Source organism: Schistocerca serialis, chromosome 6 (genome assembly GCF_023864345.2).
Source record: "Schistocerca serialis cubense isolate TAMUIC-IGC-003099 chromosome 6, iqSchSeri2.2, whole genome shotgun sequence".
NCBI lineage: Eukaryota > Metazoa > Arthropoda > Insecta > Orthoptera > Acrididae > Schistocerca > Schistocerca serialis.
This window is the reverse complement of record NC_064643.1, coordinates 561,222,795-561,242,255: the sequence shown is the minus strand read 5'-3', so window position 1 is coordinate 561,242,255 and position 19,461 is coordinate 561,222,795. Positions and strand designations below refer to the sequence as shown.

The 19,461-nt window shown below is 39.4% G+C and overlaps 1 protein-coding gene across 1 annotated transcript in view; it reads right to left on the bottom strand.

The window, feature by feature from the left end:
- The window catches only part of LOC126484985 (probable RNA-binding protein CG14230), a 90,754-nt gene that overhangs the window by 46,545 nt on the left and 24,748 nt on the right, over positions 1-19,461 (bottom strand). The window contains 2 exon segments of the mRNA XM_050108591.1: positions 12,793-12,975; positions 16,122-16,345. Of these exon segments, the coding sequence (XP_049964548.1) occupies positions 12,793-12,973 (181 nt within the window). The 5' untranslated portion in view covers positions 12,974-12,975; positions 16,122-16,345.

The window sequence follows — 19,461 nt, the reverse complement described above, 5'->3', positions numbered from 1 at the left end:
GGACTGAAGACCACAACAACAACAATATGAAGTACATTAGTTTTAGGCTCAAAGCTGTCTACATGCACTATGCTGTAATTATTATTTCTCTTCCATATCAACTTTATCAAATCAGTCACACCACTGTCAAATTTTACAATGCATTAGCAGTTGTTTCCATTTTATTTAGGAGTCAATTAGAGACAGACATCAAATACCCAGTGACATTTTTATCTACAATGTGAGCTGGCAAAGTCATAAACTCCAAGTGTTTCATAATCAATATCAAAACAAACATTTAAAAAAATGATGGCACTTAAAGGGCAAACATTTTGATACATAATGGCACACTGATCAATAAAATCTTAAACATGATGTTGTCCCATTTTTCAGACAGGAGTTAGAAGCATTGGATTGAGGCAGTGAATATTTGAGAAACTATAACTCAAGTTCAAACACATGATCAACCAAGCTGTACAAAAATATGCACCTAGCAAGATAATTAAAGATGGCATAGATTCCCCCTTCCTATACAGACAATATCAGCAAGCTTCTTCAGAAGCAGTGCCTACTGCAAAATACAGATAAAAGAAATCATAAATCCAGACAGGCACATGTTAATTGAAAGGGCAATGCACGAAGTCTTCAATAATCACCACAGCAAAATAACACAAGAAATTCTGGCTGTATATAAAGACTGTCAATGACGCAAAAAGAATCCAGGAACTTGTGAACGAGAAAAGAGCTAAAGCAGAAAGTAGTGAAACATGAGCAAAAATGGTGAATTCTGCTTTCAAATCTTTCTTCAAAAAGGGAAATGAAGCAGCCCAAATCGCTAAAACCCAATAAGGCCTCATGACGGCCAGATAAAGTCCCTTCTCAGCTCTATACAGAATCTGTGAGGGAATTAGCTCCACTCTTTACCATAATTTCCCACAGATTTTTTGAGCAGAGATATGTTCCCTGTGAGTGGAAAAAGAACACAGGTCACACTCACCTACAAAAAGAAAGTAGAACCGATACACAGAGCTATCATCCTATACCACTCATACCTGTATGTCGCAGAATACTAATGCATTACATACATACATACATACATACATACATGAGTTCTAACTTTATGATGTATCTCAAACAAAATAACTTTATCCATTGAACTGAGCATGGGTTCCAAAACAACCGATCATTTGAAGCTAAACTAGTGCTCTTCACACATAATATCCTCAGTGCTATATGTACAGGAAACAATGTTCAGCTGCTCTGAAAAGATTTTGATTCTTTCTAAAGAAAAAATACTCCTATGCAATATCTAAACAGGTATGAGACTGACTCAAACATTTCCTGATGCAACACATTATCCTAGATGATGAGTCATCTACTGATACTGAAGTAATATGCAGAATAGGCTTTCCCAACACTGCACCATGGAATAAGGGCATCCGTGCCCACCATTCACTGCATCTGCGGGCAGGCACAGGTAGTGTAAGCTACTTGCCAGACAAACATAAGTATAAATCTAAATTTGTGATTCAACTGTGCACTATGAAAGAAACCTACCAATGTTGTTGTTGTCTTCAGTCCTGAGACTGGTTTGATGCAGCTCTCCATGCTACTCTATCCTGTGCAAGCTTCTTCATCTCCCAGTACTTACTGCAACCTACATCCTTCTGAATCCGCTTAGTGTATTCATCTCTTGGTCTCCCTCTACAACCTACCAATATGAGTCAAAAATATTAAGAAAAGTATAGCTATCACTCACCATATACCAGAGATGCTGAGCTGCAGATAGGAATGATAAAAATACTGTTGAACAAGTAAGCTTTTGGCCAAAGAGGCCTTCATGAGACATAGACAACACACGCATACACATAAAGGCCAGGCGTACACATCCAGAGACTGTGGCCATGTGTTCGTGAGTTGTGTTTTCATGAATGTGTGTAGTGTATGTTGTCTAATGCTGATGAAGGCCTTTTTGGCAAAAAGCTTACTTGTTTGACAATCATTTTGTTGTGCCTATCTGCGACTCAGCATATCTCCTATATGGAGAGTAGCAATTATCCTTTTCATAATATTGTCATTATTCCACCTTGGATTTTCCACTGTTTGGGACAAAAATATGTTTTTAATATCTGTGATATCTAGGGAAATGGAATAAAGGATATCGATTAAATAATTTAAATAAAACAAATTGAAGCAGCCAATGATTATTTTTTGATAAAACCCTCTGCCGAAAATTTCATCATGATAGCAGATAGTAGCTTGAAGTCTGTAAAGGCTCACATGCAAGCCTGTACAAGCTTGTGGATTCTCTTCAACTTCCACCATCATCTGTCCACTAGCAGCACCAGCCTGTGTCCATGGGTTGCTGCAAGTTACGAGCTGCCAGACGACGGTGTTTGTGGGAACGACCATCAACCTAGCATCAAAAATGTGATTCATCCAAAGAGCTGACGCATTTCCATTGATCAACAGTTGAATCCCGATGGTCCTGTGCTCAATACAATCATAACTGATGATGTCGTTGCATCAACATGTGAATACATAGGGGTGGTCTGCTGTGAAGATGCATGTTCAATAGTGTACAAAGAAAGGTGTGCTCCGAAGCACTTGTGTGTACACCAACATTGTGATCTTCCAGCAGAGATGCCACAGAGCGCCAGCTATCCTATTTTACACAGTAGACAAGTCTCTGAACCCCACATTCTGTGAAGAGGCATGGGTGTCCAACCATTTAGTGCCTAGTAATAGTTTCACTGTCCCTATACCTCTTTCCATAGATGTTCATGACAGTAGCATGTGAACATTCAACAGCTTTGCCATTTTCAAGATTCTAGTTCACAGGCTCTGCATAACAATAATCTGCCCTTTGTCAAAGTTGCTTATCTGAATTGATTTCTCCATTTTTGCTGCCTGTATCTTTGTTAGTGGGATCCCCAATCCATATCTGCTCCATTTACATACTTCCGTTACTGCATCAAAGGCCCACAATGCCACCAGGTGGCATCCAACGTTGTTGGGCAGTGGTCATGTTTGACTGATCAGTGTAAATGGCCTGAGAAAAATAATGTTTGAGAATGGTTCTTAAAATTAAAAGCTCTTTTATCAATACAATAACAGGAAAATCATTGTGTCCAAAATCTTACTTTAAGATATTTGTAATTAACTGAATAACAGATACTAATAGTTCAAATAAAAAAAATTGACTAATAAAAAACTATAAGAAAGTAAATATAACTTGTGAAATCCTAGGTGTATCACCTACTGGTAAAGTTAGAAAACCAAATTAAGAAAAGCAATGTTTCGCTTTGAATGCAAAAATTGAGGAAGTGGCAACAACAGTCAAAAATAATTTGAAAGTTTATTTCACAAACAAAGTTGTACTAAACCACATAAAAGTTCTAAAAATTCACCACATGAATATGATGATTTGATAGAACAGCTAAAAACTGAATAATGTTTCAGACACAGGGGATAAAATCAAGATTTTCAGTTTCCTGCCAAATTCTTGGAGTTGAGCAAATGTTAGTTATAAATTTAATCTGACAGAATGTTTGTGTTGTGACTCGCCGATCCTTCAAAGTGCTGCCGCGCAGTTACGCGCGTCCTCAACATGTGGCGCTGTCTGCCAGCCATGCAGCAGCAGCGCCACCTATGCGGCCGGCCAGCCAGCCAGCGGCTACTGGACTTGGACTCAGTTATGATTTGACTGTTAAAGTGTACACACGTCTTACTCTGTTTACTTGATCTGCGACTTTCATGTATCGCGTCGTCCTTGAAATATATTTGTTCAACTTGAAGGTATAACAATTGGCGACGAGGTAGTGAATTTTTCTTTTTCATCGTTGACCCACAGGTTTCCATGTCTTCTTTAGATCAACTCTTGCAAGGTCTCATAGAACAGTAAACGCTTCTCACAAATGTGATTCGCGATTTCGTCGTGGCATCTCTCGTCGTCGTCTCTACCTCCTTTTCCTCCTTACGACGAGATGGCGGAAGACTGGTCTGATTACGAAAAACGTCTTCGACAGCACTTCTTGGCATTTCATGTCGCGGACGAACAAACATGTAAGTCTCTGTTCCTTTCATGGATTTCACCTCAAATGTATCGGTTGTTGTCGCAATTGGCTCCTTTGAAAGATCCTGAGTCTTTGTCATTTGCTAAAATGTGCTCAGTTCTGTCCGTCAATTTTCAAAAGCATGTGGTAGCCTCTTGTGTTGCCTTTTATCGTTGTCAAAAACAACTGAATCAATTCTATAGCGCTTGGGCTGCCGAACTTCACGGCCTCAGTCGAAAGTGTCAATTTGTTACTGACGTTCACAAAGAATCCTACGCCGATTCCATGGTACGGGATGTTGTTATCCGGTCGGCGCCCAACAAATAAGTTAGGCAATGTGCCCTTCAGTCGGCAAATCCGACTCTAGATGAAGTCCTATCCATCGCTCAGTCTTCTGAAATTTCTTGCACTGCTGGAGCGCAAATAGAGGCATGGGGTGCCGTCGGGGAAATACAACCTCTGTGCCCTGTTGAAGAAGCGTGTGGCATGTCCCCGCCAGCCGACGTGGCCGCAGTACGCTCCCAAGTGCAGCCTCGGCCTAACCGTAAACAATCCTCTAAGAAACTGCAGCAAAACCCACGGCAACTTCCTTCATGTCCGCGGTGTTTTACGAAGCATTCACGAGAGGACTGTCCACGACGTTGGGCCGTGTGTCACAAATGCAAAAAAAAAAAAGGGTCAGGTGTCATCCATTTGCAAATCCGACCGCATACATGATGTTCATGAACATGGCACTGATTCTGATTCTGTGTTGTCTGTCAATTGTACTTCTTCCCTTTCAGGGAAGTTATTCCTCACTGTCCAAATACTTGGTTGATATGTTCGCACGCAGGTGGATACTGGTTCTGCTGCCACTATCATCAATTCTCAGACGTATCTTCAGTTGGGTTCTCCAATCCTGTCACCTGTCACTAGGCAATTACAGACTTACAATAAATAGACGATTTCTCTCTTGGGACAATTTGATGCTGAGGTATCTTACAAATCTGTCGTTCGCACTGTTCCCATATTTGTGGTTGACCACAGAAATGCGGAGAACCTTTTTGGTTTCGATGCAATTCGCATTTTTGGGTTCTCCATAGATGACTCCGTCAATATCGTCTCTGATGCTATTCCTTATGCTCAATTGGATTCCTTGTCGATGACATTTTCGTCTCTTTTTTTCTCCTGGGTTAGGCCTTGCAAACGACTTTGAAGCTCATATCATGCTCAAACCCAGTGCTCGGCCTAAGTTTTTTCGGGCTCGGCCCATTCCTGTGGCCCTTCGTGTTCGGGTGAAATGGAGCTGGATCGTCTCACTGCTTCGGGGGTCTTGCTTCCTGTCACTTCCAGTGAGTGGTCCTCTCCTGTCGTTGTCATTGCTAAGCCAAATGCTGATATTCGTCTCTGCAGCGATTCCAAAGCCACTGTAAATGCTCAATGCCTTATCGACACTTATCCTATGCCTCGACCTGAAGAATTGTTCACTAAACTTGCTGGAGGCCAGTATTTTTCTAAACTTGACCTGTCAGAAGCTTATCATCAACTTCCTCTCGACAGTGCTTCCCAGCAGTTTCTGGTCCTTAAAACGCCTTTTGGCCTCTATCAATACCAACGATTGCCATTCGGGGTTGCCAGCGCACCTGCTCTCTTTCAGCGATTCTTGGAACAATTATTGCTCACTGTCCCTGGGTGTATAAATTACATGGACGACATTGTTGTCACTGGCTCCACCACTGAAGAACATCTTCAAAATCTCTGCACACTTTCTCATGTCTTACAGACTGCCGGTCTTAAGTGTAATCTTCAGAAATCAAAATTTTTTCAGGCATCTATCACGTACTTGGGATGTCAAGTCTCTCGGGATGGTATTCGTATGCTTCAGCAAACTGTCGCTGCGATCGATGCCCTTCCTCGCCCTACATCTGTTAAGGAACCGCAGGCCTTCTTGGGGAAAACAGCATACTATCACAGGTTTTTACCATCTGCTGCTTCGGTGGCTCAGCCGTTGCATTGCCTGTTGCATAAAAACGTGCCTTTTCACTGGTCCGCGTCATGCGATGCGGCTTTCCAGAAATTGAAGACTATGCTGAAACAGGCCCCGTGCCTGACTACTTATTGACCTGGCCAACATCTTGTTCTTGCCACGGACGCATCTCAATACGGGGTCGGTGCAGTCCTTGCGCACCGTTTTTCTGATGGTTCTGAACAACCCATTGCTTATGTCTCCAAAACGCTCACGGATGCCCAACAAAAGTATTCTCAAATCAAAAAAGAAGCTTTGGCCATTATTTTTGCTCTTCATAAGTTTGGTGTTTTTCTCTATGGATCCAAATTTCATCTTGTCACGGATCACAAACACTTGTTTCCTTGTTTCATCCATCAATGTCACTTTCCGACAAGGCTGCACACCGCCTCCAGCGTTGGGCTCTTTACTTGTCTTGTTTCAATTTTGAGATTCATTTCCGGCTGACGGCTCAACATGCGAATGCTGATGCACTGTCTCGCTTTCCCATGGGTCCTGATCTGGCATTCAATAGGGACGAACTTTTGTGTTTCCACCTGGATGCTGCCGAGCAGCAGGTTGTGGACGGGTTCTCCATCACCGGGCACCGGCTGGCGGCTGCTACGGGTTCTGACTCTACCCTCTCCCGGGTTTTACGCTGTATTCAGAAGGGTTGGCCAGATCGTCCGTCCACTAAGACTTCTGATCCATTGCAGAACTACTACACTTTGCGTTACCGCCTCACGGCTAGGGATGGTGTTATCCTCCTCTCCACTGACAATGCTTCGCCACGTGTTGTGGTCCCTGCGTCTTTGTGTGCCTCGGTCTTGCGCCTCCTTCACCAAGGGCACTGGAGTGTCTCTCGCACAAAATCTCTGGTGCGCCGTCATGTGTACTGGCCCGGCATCAACTCTGAAATCGCACACATGGTCGCTGCCTGCGGCCCTTGTGCGTCCTAGGCCGCCGCCCCGAAGTTATCTTTGTCACCGTGGCCTTCGCCTGAGAAGCTCTGGGAGCATATTCATGCTGACTTCGCGGGACCTTTTTTAGGTACTTATTGGCTTCTCGTCATTGACGCCTACTCTAACTTTCCTTTCATTGTCCGTTGCTCGTCGCCTACCATTGCGGCAACCACCAATGCTCTAGCTCGCATTTGCTCTTTTTAAAAGGCCTTCCCTCTACTCTTGTAACTGATAATGGTCCGCAATTTGCCTCGTCCGATTTTGCGCATTTTTGTGCTCATCACGGCATCCTGCATGTCACGGCCCCTCCGTTCAATCCACAGTCAAACGGTGAGGCTGAACGACTGGTCCGCACAATTAAGGCTCAGATGAGGAAACTCCTGACTTCTTCTGCTGCTGATGATGATGATGCACTTCTCCAATTTCTGGCTTCTTACCGTTTCACCCTCATGGATGACCACTGTCCGGCTGAGCTCTTACATGGCCAACAGCCCTGCACGCTACTTCATCTTCTGCGGCCTTCCACCTCACGGCCGCAGGTGCCTTCGCTTGGCCGGTTCACCGCCAATGACCTTGTATGGGTACGGGGATATGGCAGGTAGCCAAAATGGAGTCCTGGCCGCATCTTACGACACCGTGGCCAATGCCTGTATGAAATCCAGACAGACACAGGTGTTGCAGTGCGTCATTCGGACCAGCTTCGGCTCGTGTGCCAACAACGCCTGTTCCGGATGCCACTACACCACCTTCGGCTCTACCTGATGCTCGGGATACTGGAATCTCTCATTACTCACAACGCAGTCCTCTCACCATATCGGTGCCAGCACAAGAACTGATGCCACCAGGAGACATGCCCATCCAGGAAACAGATGACCATCATCTGTCAGAGCAACTCTACTCGCCTCCTTCTCCTACGGATGCCGACACATCGCCCATGTCTCCTGTTACAACAACCGGACTTGCCGCAATGGGCAGATTGATGCACGGGGCCCCAGCAGATTCAACCCCCACGTCTCCTGTCATCTCAACCTGTTATCATTGGGGACACTTCCGTCCGTACGGGAAGCCTCCTCCTCAAGACTTTACGGCCAGTCAAACAACACCTATGGACGTTAGCAATGTACAGGCCACCTCTATCAAGACCTGTGCAAAAAATTCAAAGGGGGAAAAGTGTTGTGACTCACCAATCTTTCAAAGTGCCGCCGCGCAGTTATGCGCGTCGTCTACATGCGGCGCTGTCTGCCAGCCATGCAGCAGCAGCGCCACTGATGCGGCCAACCAGCCAGCGGCCGCTAGACTTGGACTCAGTTATGATTTGACTGTTAAAGTGTACACACATCGTACTCTGTTTACTTGATCTGTGACTTTCAGGTATTGCGTCGTCCTTGAAATATATTTGTTCAACTGGAAGCTATAACAGTTTGGTTAAATTAATAATGCATATAGTAACAAAATGGGAAATTTTACCTGCGTTACAAATTAAGAATGTGAGTAATTTGATAGACAAAAAAAGTGAGAGTTCCTCTGAAACAAAATGGTATTAAGGTTCAAAGGCAAAAATGGTTAATACTGTGTAATTTATATGAACTACCAAATGATGACATTAAAACTGAAAGGTCGAAATGTTGCAAGTAGAGTTCAAAATGGTGTATTGTTGCAGGAGCATCTGGTATCCATAACGTTTGCATTTGTTTTTATCACCACAATGTAAATTTGACGATAGAGGGGGCTAATCTTAGGCCTGCTGGCACTCTGGTATGCAATATTAACAGTTACAATTGTATAAACATGGGAAAATGTCACGATTGTCTACGCAAACAAGCTTTACACGACATGTTTCAGGAATCGGAAGAAGATAATTTGATGCCTGATAACATAGAATACAAACAATGCGTGACACAAGACAGAATGGAAATGTTGAAAATCATAAATCCACAAGAGGAGTTTTCTGATGTGTTGGCAGCTAATCTCAATAAGCTGAAAATGTATCATTTTATTGTCAAATGTCAAGGTAAATTTTTGAAAGACAAAATGCAAACATTGGCAGCTGGTGAATGCTTAGTTCTTGCTGACTTTTCTGGAAACTATTCCTTTGTTGTTCAAGTTGAATCACTAGGGACCAATGGAGGGAGGAGATTACTGTATAACGTCTCGTCAACAATTAGGTCATTAGAGATCAAGAACAGGCTCGGATTAGGAAAGGGTGGGGAAGGAAATCGGCCATGCCCTTTCAAAGGAACCATTCCAGCATTTGCCTGAAGTGATTTAGGGAAATCACAGGAAACCTAAATCAGGATAGCAGGACACAGGTTTGAACCATCATCATCCTGAATGCGTGTCCAGTGTGCTAACCATTGCATCACCTCACTTGGTAAGGGCACCAATGGGCAAACAAACAGGCCACATTTCATCCATTTGTACTCGTTTTAAAAATCAAGATAAACTACAGAGTCATAGTTTTTGTGTCATCAGGGACCACCTTGAACACGCACTACAGCAGTGCATGCTTTTCAACTGCAATTAACAAATTACATAAAACACCACCACATTTCCATACAGACTAATCTATTTCTCTGAAGGTGCTGAACACCAATATAAAAACAAAACAAATATTAACATATCCTTTCACAAAGAAGATTTTGGAATTGATGTAAAATTGTACTTTTTCACATCAAGCCATGGGAAGAATAACTATGATAGTGTCGGAGGTACAACAAAGTGAGCTGACACAAATGCTAGCCTGCAGCAGACCTACAAGAACCAGATCTTGACATCTTCAGAAATGTTTAAATTTTGAAAAGAATAGGTAAAAGGTGTTACTTATGTTTTTGTAAAATGTGAAGAAATACAAGAACTCTACACCAATGTCTTGGAGGAAAGATTCGACACCTGTCGGAAGATTAAAGGCACTCGATCTCTTCACTGTTTTATCCCCCAGTCAAGTCGTGTTTAAGTGTAGGTTCACACCTACATCCCCTGATAGTGAATTTTATCAATGTGAAAAACTTGTACCACTGACACTTCAAAACAAAGACATAGTGGCTGGTGTCTATGATGAACAGTGGTTGACCGCCAAAGTTGATAACACTGATTGTCAAAACCAAGATGCGCATGTAACATTTTACTACACGCTACGACCAAGGATCCCGTTTAAAAAAGTTGAGAAGGTTCAGGGTTGAATGTCAGTTAAAAATGTATTGAAGAAGTTATCACTCCTGGAATTTATAACTGTGACTGTGTGAACTTTTAATCTAACACCCAACACGAGTGAAGAAAATTCTCAGATGCTCAGTGCACAACGTAGCAAAAACAAATAAGATGAGACCACATAATGCAATTAGCTGGCTCTCTTTCAATATAAAAAGACAAGTAACTGTAGATATGCTTAAATTATATAACTGATATAATTTATTCCATTAGCCTAGATGTTATAAAATGCATTTTTGACTGATATTTGTAATTTTTTTCCATAACTTCCATTTGATTCTTAAAGTTGAAATTTCCCTAAAGTTTGCTATCGTAAGGGCCTATTAAGTGGGTAATTATCAGATTTGTATCTGGTCCCCTAGCAAAGATATTAAAGGAAAAAATATTCAAAGAATCCATTTTAAAACAGCATATTTTCTCAAGTGTTAGCTTCTCACAGTTGAAATTCAGTAGAAAATAACTATACTATATAGTGCAATAGCATAAAAAATATTACAGATGAGAAATTACTCCTCCTTTGGAAAACTATTGCTCAAAAATTGAGGGTTTTTTAAAAAAAAAAAAAAAAAAAAAATAGACGACCAATACCTTTGAGCTATTAAAAATACGTTAAGGGTTCAGTTAGGCAATAACAGTTTTAATTTGTAGGCCAGTGTGAGCTGAAAATATTGCTTTTTATTTGAAAGGTCTATAGTAAACCATTACTCAATAATTGAAAAACTGCACATGCTTGCAAATACAAAAAAAGCTTGGATCCTGAAACAAAAATGGCCTCCTTTGGAAAACTATTGCTCAAAAATTGAGGGTTTTTTTAAAAAAAAAAAAAAATAGACGACCAATACCTTTGAGCTATTAAAAATACGTTAAGGGTTCAGTTAGGCAATAACAGTTTTAATTTGTAGGCCAGTGTGAGCTGAAAATATTGCTTTTTATTTGAAAGGTCTATAGTAACCCATTACTCAATAATTGAAAAACTGCACATGCTTGCAAATACAAAAAAAGCTTGGATCCTGAAACAAAAATGGCCACCATTTCAAAATGAAAAACAAATACATAATTTTTGAATTCACTAAACATCTCCCCCCCCCCCCTCTCTCTCTCTCTCTCTCTCTCTCTCTCTCTCTCTCTCTCTCTCTCTCTCTCTCTCATCCAAATTTATGTCTCAACCTGTCCTTATGTCATCTCTGAACTAAATCAGTGCGAACCAGTATACACTTTGTGATCAAAAGTATTCAGACACCTGGCTGAAAATGACTTACACGTTTGTGGTGCCCTCCCATCGTTAGTGCTGGAAAATGGTGTTGGCCCATCCTTCGCCCTGATGACAGCTTCCACTCTCGCAGGCATAGATTCAAACAGGTCCTGGAAGGTTTCTTGGGGACCACGTTTAAAGTCTGTGAGCTCCGTGGACCACCCCATTCTACTATCTCACGGTGTCTAATAACTACTGAGGTCGCTGATATGGAGTACCTGGCAGTAGGTGGCAGCACAATGCACCTAATATGAAAAATGTATGTTTTTGGGAGTGTCCAGATACTTTTGGTCACATACTGTACTATCTTTGATTATTTCTGATGTCTGCCCATAAACCTTTGTTTCCCTTATCCCCCCAATAGGTGGGTTCCTCTCATCCTGGGGCCTAAGTGACCCGCCCCTCCAGTGTAACGTTCAACAAACAAATCCATCTTTAATCTCTGAATAGGAAACTAATAGTTTTAAAAGCTAGGAAATTGTTTTCTCGCTATTAAATGTTTCTACCAGAAGTACTGATAAAAAAAGACAAAAACCAAGATCTTATCAGTAGTATTGGAATTTCTCCATCTGAAGGTAAGTATTGGCCAGACTTTTTCTGTATTATGTTATTTTTACCTGACTTGTTCCGCCAGGAAGATCTTTTTCGCATGGGTCTACAAAATAAACAATGTAACAATTTAATATATCAAAATCATTAAGAAAAAAACACTTACTTAGAAGCAAGGGCATCACAAACATTTAACCTTCCCAGATTCAAAAAATGCCTAAACAAATTTAATTCGAGACTGGGGATTATGTCATACCTTCTACCAGAAATTGGGATCAACATCATTGCATTCTGGATGGAACAGCCACAGATAGTAGCCATATGTGTGTGAAGTGTGTTTGCTTATGTGAATGTGTGTGGGATTTTGTTTCTGAAGAATACTTTAGATGAGAGCTCAATGAATAACAGTAGTTTTGTTGTGCCTGTCTGCAATTCAACGTGTCATCTTTAGGTGAGAGCACTGTATCTTTTTCATAATGTTGTTGATATTTCAACCTGGACTTGGTCCAAAAAAAATTAAGTTAATCTTGTCAATAAAGAACTAGTCTATAGCACATTTTCATATAGGGAAACCTGGCAAGATACTGTGTATCAATGTCCTTTTAACTGTGATTCTGTTTATGGCATAAGACAAAACCGAAGCTCTATTATATATGAAAATGGATATGGAACAGTATATTAATGAAGCTTAATGGTAAGCTAAAAACATATATATAAAAAAAATCCCACTTTTTTTGCACCTGCAGTCATAGGGAACACAAAGTGCACACTTCAGTACTTTCTAAAGACATTTTACATACTCACATTCATTGATATGACTCCTGTCAGCCTCTAAATTGACATAAGCAAACACTGAGTCATCAGAGCGTCGTTTAATCTCAGTTGATTGTACTTTTCCATATTTGGAGAACCTCTTCAAAAGATCATCTTCAGTTACCACTGTGGGTAAGTTACCCACAAATATTCGTTGTACATTTAACTTCATTTCTACAAATAAAAAAGCATGTAGTGTACTATAAATGAACCCTCAAAAAAGGGGGGGGGAACATTACAATAATGCAATCTATTAAATAAAATATTGCTATACAACATTGAACTAACAGTATCAATAGTCATCGCACAAATATACAGTTCTCAAAACTTCATAAGGTAATGTTGGTTAATTTCTTTGCTTTTCTAATAGACTCTTCAGTTATGCTAAATTTACTTTATTCTCCAAGGAAAGCCTGTTGATTTTTACCTGTATGCATTGTTTTGTTTCCTATAATATTCGAATAGACAATCAGTAGTTGAACACTTCTATGAATTCTCTGTGTTTAAACACAATATCATAAATAAAGATGATGAGCATGAAAAAAATGTGTGAAATGATATAAAACAGACTTTTAGTATATTATGGAAGATGATAAACTAATGAATACGGAAGTCACCTGGTACAATTTTGAACAGAGCATATTAAAAATCATAGATCTGGAGACACTGGAATGTTTGTCAGAGAAATTCAGAACCCAAATTTTATGCAGCAGAACATTTCCAGGGTCAGATGTGGACACTGATCACAATTTATTGGTTATGAGCCATAGATTACAGATGAAGAAATTTCTGAAAGATACAAAATTGAAGAATTGGGGCTTGTAAAAGATGAAACAACCAAAGCAACCACAGGTAGTCTAGAAATTTTAAACAGGTTCAAAAAATGGCTCTGAGCACTATGGGACTTAACATCTATGGTCATCAGTCCCCTAGAACTTCGAACTACTTAAACCTAACCAACCTAACGACAGCACACAACACCCAGCCATCACGAGGCAGAGAAAATCCCTGACCCCGCCAGGAATCGAACCCGGGAACCCGGGCGTGGGAAGCGAGAACGCTACCGCACGACCACGAGATGCGGGCTTTTAAACAGGCCGTTAAATAATAAACAAGTGAAATATGTGAAATAAATACAATCACAGATGAATGAGCGACGTTGAGAGCTGAAACAGTAAAGACAGTAGAGCATCAAACAGGCAAGGCCCATTAGGAACTCTGGATTAACAAACAATATGCAAGAAGAAAACATAAAAGTGGAGCAAATGAGATAGGCAAACAGGAATTAAATCATGAGAGATTATTAAAAAATGCAAAATGGAACAGAGAAAAATAAGTGCTATGGATAGGAAAATTAAATATACAGGCCTAATTTGAGAAAAGAGAATCATCTGAATGAACATGAAGAATGCAGATGCCAAGCAAGCACTAAACAGAGAAAGGAAAGCTAAGGTTGAAGGAATATATAGAAGGGCTACATAAAGGAAAGAACCTTGAAGACAATATTATGAAAATGAAAGAAGTAGTTGATGAAGATGAAATGTAGAATTTAGTACTGCAAGAAGAATTTGCCACAGCACTGAGAGATCTAAGTTGAATGAAGGCAAAATGTTACATGCAACTTTACAGAAACCAAACAGAAGTTATAAGAAGGTGGTGGTGGTGGTTAGTGTTTAACGTCCCGTCGACAACGAGGTCATTAGAGACGGAGCGCAAGCTCGGGTTAGGGAAGGGTTGGGAAGGAAATCGGCCGTGCCCTTTCAAAGGAACCATCCCGGCATTTGCCTGAAACGATTTAGGGAAATTACGGAAAACCTAAATCAGGATGGCCGGAGACGGGATTGAACCGTCGTCCTCCCGAATGCGAGTCCAGTGTGCTTATAAGAAGGGTCACCAGCACACAAAGCTTATTGGGGTCAGGTGAGACACAAGCTTTAGGTCAAATTCAGAATGATAAATTAAAGGAAATCAAAAACACAGAGAGATCCAGTTCATCTTATAACAATAGACTGAAAAATGACATCAACTTGCTTGGTCAAAATATTTGAGGGAGGGGGTATAAGTTACAGGGATCATTTGCACAAGAAATCATAATGATGTGGTACGAGTCATTTTACATTCACAACACAAATTAGTTTGTAAATATAGCTGCATGTTGAAAATTTATTAATATATAATGTAAATGAGTTGTTAATTCATTTGCAAGATCTTATTCACTAAACAAAAGTTCATGTTATATGCCTATCTGCACATTACGTAATCACAAGTACAGCGAATCTTAATGTATGTTGTTATAAAATAGTAGCATATTCACATAGGTCCAATAGGAGCAAAGGAGTAGTCTTCACTTTCATAAAAAATAAATACAAATGCAAAAATGTAGAAATATATAAATTCTATATAGCTCAGGATATGGATGCATGTGATTGTGAGTTAATAATGGGAAATTTAATACTTGTGACTGTTAAAGTATACATTGTGAAACAAATACTAACAAAGAGATAGAGGGGCTGGCCAGTACTTACCTCAGCTCAGTACAGCCGATAGATACACATAAAACAGAACTGAAAATTTACATTCCTAGCTTTCGGAACTTTGTTCCTTCATCAGGGAGGAGAGAGGGGAAAAAAGGGAAGAAGGGAAAGTGGATTCAGTTACTCACAACCCAGGTTATGAAGCAACAGGGAAAGGTAAACAGGGAGGGTAGCAAGGATGGAGGCATGCCTCCATCCTTGCTACCCTCCCTGTTTACCTTTCCCTGTTGCTTCATAACCTGGGTTGTGAGTAACTGAATCCACTTTCCCTTCTTCCCTTTTTTCCCCTCTCTCCTCCCTGATGAAGGAACAAAGTTCTAAAAGCTAGGAATGTAAATTTTCAGTTCTGTTTTATGTGTATCTATCGGCTGTACTGAGCTGAGGTAAGTACTGGCCAGCCCCTCTATCTCTTTGTTAGTATTTGTTTCACATCTTATATGAGATTTTCCATTAATCATTTAAAGTATACATTGTCCCCCACTGGGAAATTGGGAATGGTATATGAAAAATTTTGATGGATTGTTGTGCTATGTGACAGACAGAAGGAAGAGATTATTAATTTGTGGTGATTTTAATGTAAATTTCTTGAAAAAATTTGACAGTAAGAGTGATCTTTTAGCACACTTGTAATTTGGTAACAGTTATGAATTTTCCTTAACCAAAGTTGCTTGAGATAGTAGTACCCTTGTAGTTAATGTATTCATACAATGAGCAGAAGTAAAAGCATGCATGCTTATGCTGTGATAAACATACTGTCAGATCACAATGTGCAGTCATGTAACTCACCTCTTTGTACAGTTCAAATACACACTAATAAAACTGTCAGGCTCGTTAACTGACAAAACTACTGAAGACTTTAAAAAAGCTTTAAAAATGTTGATTGGAGTGTAGTTTACAATGAGCCATTCTTAAAGAGTTTGTATCCATTTTTGAAGTAGTTTTCCTAAAAATATAAATGTAATAACGAGAAGTCATTAAAAAGTCCTTGGGCTACTAAAGGTAGTAGAGTCCTGAAAACAAAAAAAGGACTTGTACAAAACAGCCAGAAAACCAAATTATTTGGAAATATTTACATATTACAAAGAGTACTGTAACATTAAATGAAACAACAAGTTCACTGCTACCAATCACCGTTTTATTTATTTCCACGGCGCGTTTCGAAAGTTTAAACCTCCATCATCGGGTGGATTTACATTAGTAAGTATTACATTTGTGTGTGTGTTGTGTTACGATTTTTGGAGGAACTTGTGGCACTGCCTTCAGTGGTCACGGGTTCCTTTTGCTGTCGTAACACATCACATGTATACCTGTGACCACTGAAGGCAGTGCCACAAGTTCCTCCAAAAATCGTAACACAACACACACACAAATGTAATACTTACCAACGTAAATCCAACCGATGATGGAGGTTTAAACCTTCGAAATGCGCCGTGGAAATAAATAAAACGGTGACTGGTAACAGTGAACTTGTTGTTTCATTTAATGTCAGTAACAGTCACGGTAAAGCCTAACCTAAAAAGTTCGCATTTAAAGTATTGTAACATATGAAGAAAAGGTGTGAAAAATTTCCAAGAATACACATATCTTGCCAAAAACTGACAGAGCAAACAATAAAAACAACTTGGAAAATTGTTAAAAGAGAGAGAGGGGGAGAATGGGAGCATTGTAAAAGACCATTCATGTGTAGCAGATATTTTTACTGATTACATTTTAGAAATAGGTGAGAAAATTGGTTCAAACTGTCGAAAAGGTAAACTGATACAGTACAGTGAAGAAGCAATACAGAGGACATTTAGGGGAAAAAAATTACTCTCTCGTTTCCATTAGAAATAAAGTAGCTCATCATGACTCTAAAAAGTGAAAGTTGATATGGGATGGATACTATCTCCAGCGAGACACTAAAATGTTGTAGTCCTAAAATATGTATTGTTCTTAGTCACTTATGTAATCCATCAATCATTAATTCAAGGTGTTTTTCCAGACAGATTAAAATATGTCACCGTTATGGTGCTCTTTAAAAAAAGGCTGACTCCACACATGTCAATAAATACCACCCAATGTCACTCCTCATATCATCTGCTAAGATTTTTGAGAAGCTAATATAATGTATCTGAGCACCATATAACCATTTGGTTAGAGAAATTAAATATAAAAGATTACACTCCAGCATCTTACTCATGTAGAACTAACACAGGAAAAGGAAGATTTGTTACTTACATTGAGACAGAACACAAATTCAAAAACATTTTGTAGTGATTAGCATTACGGAGTGTGTGCTTGTGAATTAATACTGAAAAATGGTTAACTTTTAATTGTAGTAACTGTATATAGATCCCCAATGGAAAATTTTGAACTGTCTATTACTAACATAGACTCCCTACTACGCTATCTATCAGACAGCAGCAAGATGTTAACAGTTTGTGGTGATTTGAGTGTACATTTTCTATAGGATTCTTATAGGAAAAATGATCAGGAAACCTTATTTGGATCCTACAATTCGATATAAGTAATTACATGTCCAACAAAGGTGGATAAGGACAGTAGGAGCCTAACTGATAACTGATCAATTAACTGATTGATAAACCTCAAAACAAGAAAATTACTATATACCCAGCAAAAAATGCTCTCTCTGATCCCAATGTACAGTTAGTTAGGATAAATAAGACATTGCCATACATTACAGACACTCCCCAGTGGAAAAGAGTTAAAATAATTTGATTCCAGGACAACATTTTTAAGAATAGTTTACAACAGATAAACTTGGATGAAACTTCTAATGAATCAAATGGTGACAAAATTTAATCTATTTCATGATAAATTCATATCATTACTTCAAAGTAGCTTTCCACATAAGCTAATGAAAGACATTAGACAGATACTTAAAAACACATGGATCAGTAGAGGAAATGAAATATCTTTTGAAATGAAAAGGCAATTGTATTTGTTGGCAAGAACAAGTCAAGATCCTGCAGTACTTCCACAACACATGAACTGCTCAAAATTATTAAGAAAAGTTATTTAAAAAAGGAACATCCACATTATGTCGGAAATAAATAATTCTGACAACAGACGTAACACTGCATGGAATGTAGTAAAATGAGAGATAGAAAAGGGTAACATCACTATTAATTTAAATGGAAGGCCTATAAATGATCAGTCACAGGTAGCAGATATGTTTAATAATCACTTCTTAAACATAGAAGAAACTTCCTTCTGAAATTAAGAAAATTATATATTTGCTCAAAAATAAAAACTAATCTGCATTAAATGCGAATTCCCACAGAGTACTATACAATAAGCACTGTCGTTTCTGAAATATGTAATGCATCACTAAGGGTGAGTGATAAGAGAGAAGTCGATAATTAACAACCCATTTCTCTATTGACATTAGCCAAAGGTTTTGAGAAGGTCATATATTCCAGAATAGAGCCCAACTGAGAACAGTAGTATCCTCAGTAAATCACAGTTTGGCTCAACTGAGCATGTCATTTACACATTCACTCATCAAATTTTACAAGAACTAAATAGCAAAATAGCACCAGTTGATACTGCCTGTGGCCTACCTAAAGTATCTGAATGTGTGGAGTACAATATTCTCCTGGATAAACTGAGGTATATGGAACTGATGGTATAGCAAACAAGCGGATCATTTAATATCTAACTACAAGGATATAGAAAGTTGGACTTAATAATTCAAGCAATGTAAGAAAGGGACATTCTTCTGACCAGAAATAAAGCGTAAGCCTCAATCTTAGGTTTCCTATTGTATCTCAATGTAAATACCTTCTGTCTAATGTACAACAAGCAGAATTAGTTCTCTTTAAGGATGGCACCAGAATTTTAATCAATACAAACATACAAACAGCAGCAGAAGAAATGGTAAAAAATGTTTTCTGTGAATGGTCTCAATCTCAATTTCAAAAAGACAACATTTTCAGTTCTGTACATCCAGAGGTACTAAAATAATGACAGATGTAACACATGGTGAGGAAATAACAACTAGGGTGGAAACATCAAAAATTTTAGTTGTCCACACCGATAAGAATTTAAACTGGACACAGCATATTTTGGTACTCCCAAAACTTATTTCAGACACATCTGAACTGCAAATCCTGGAGAGAGACAA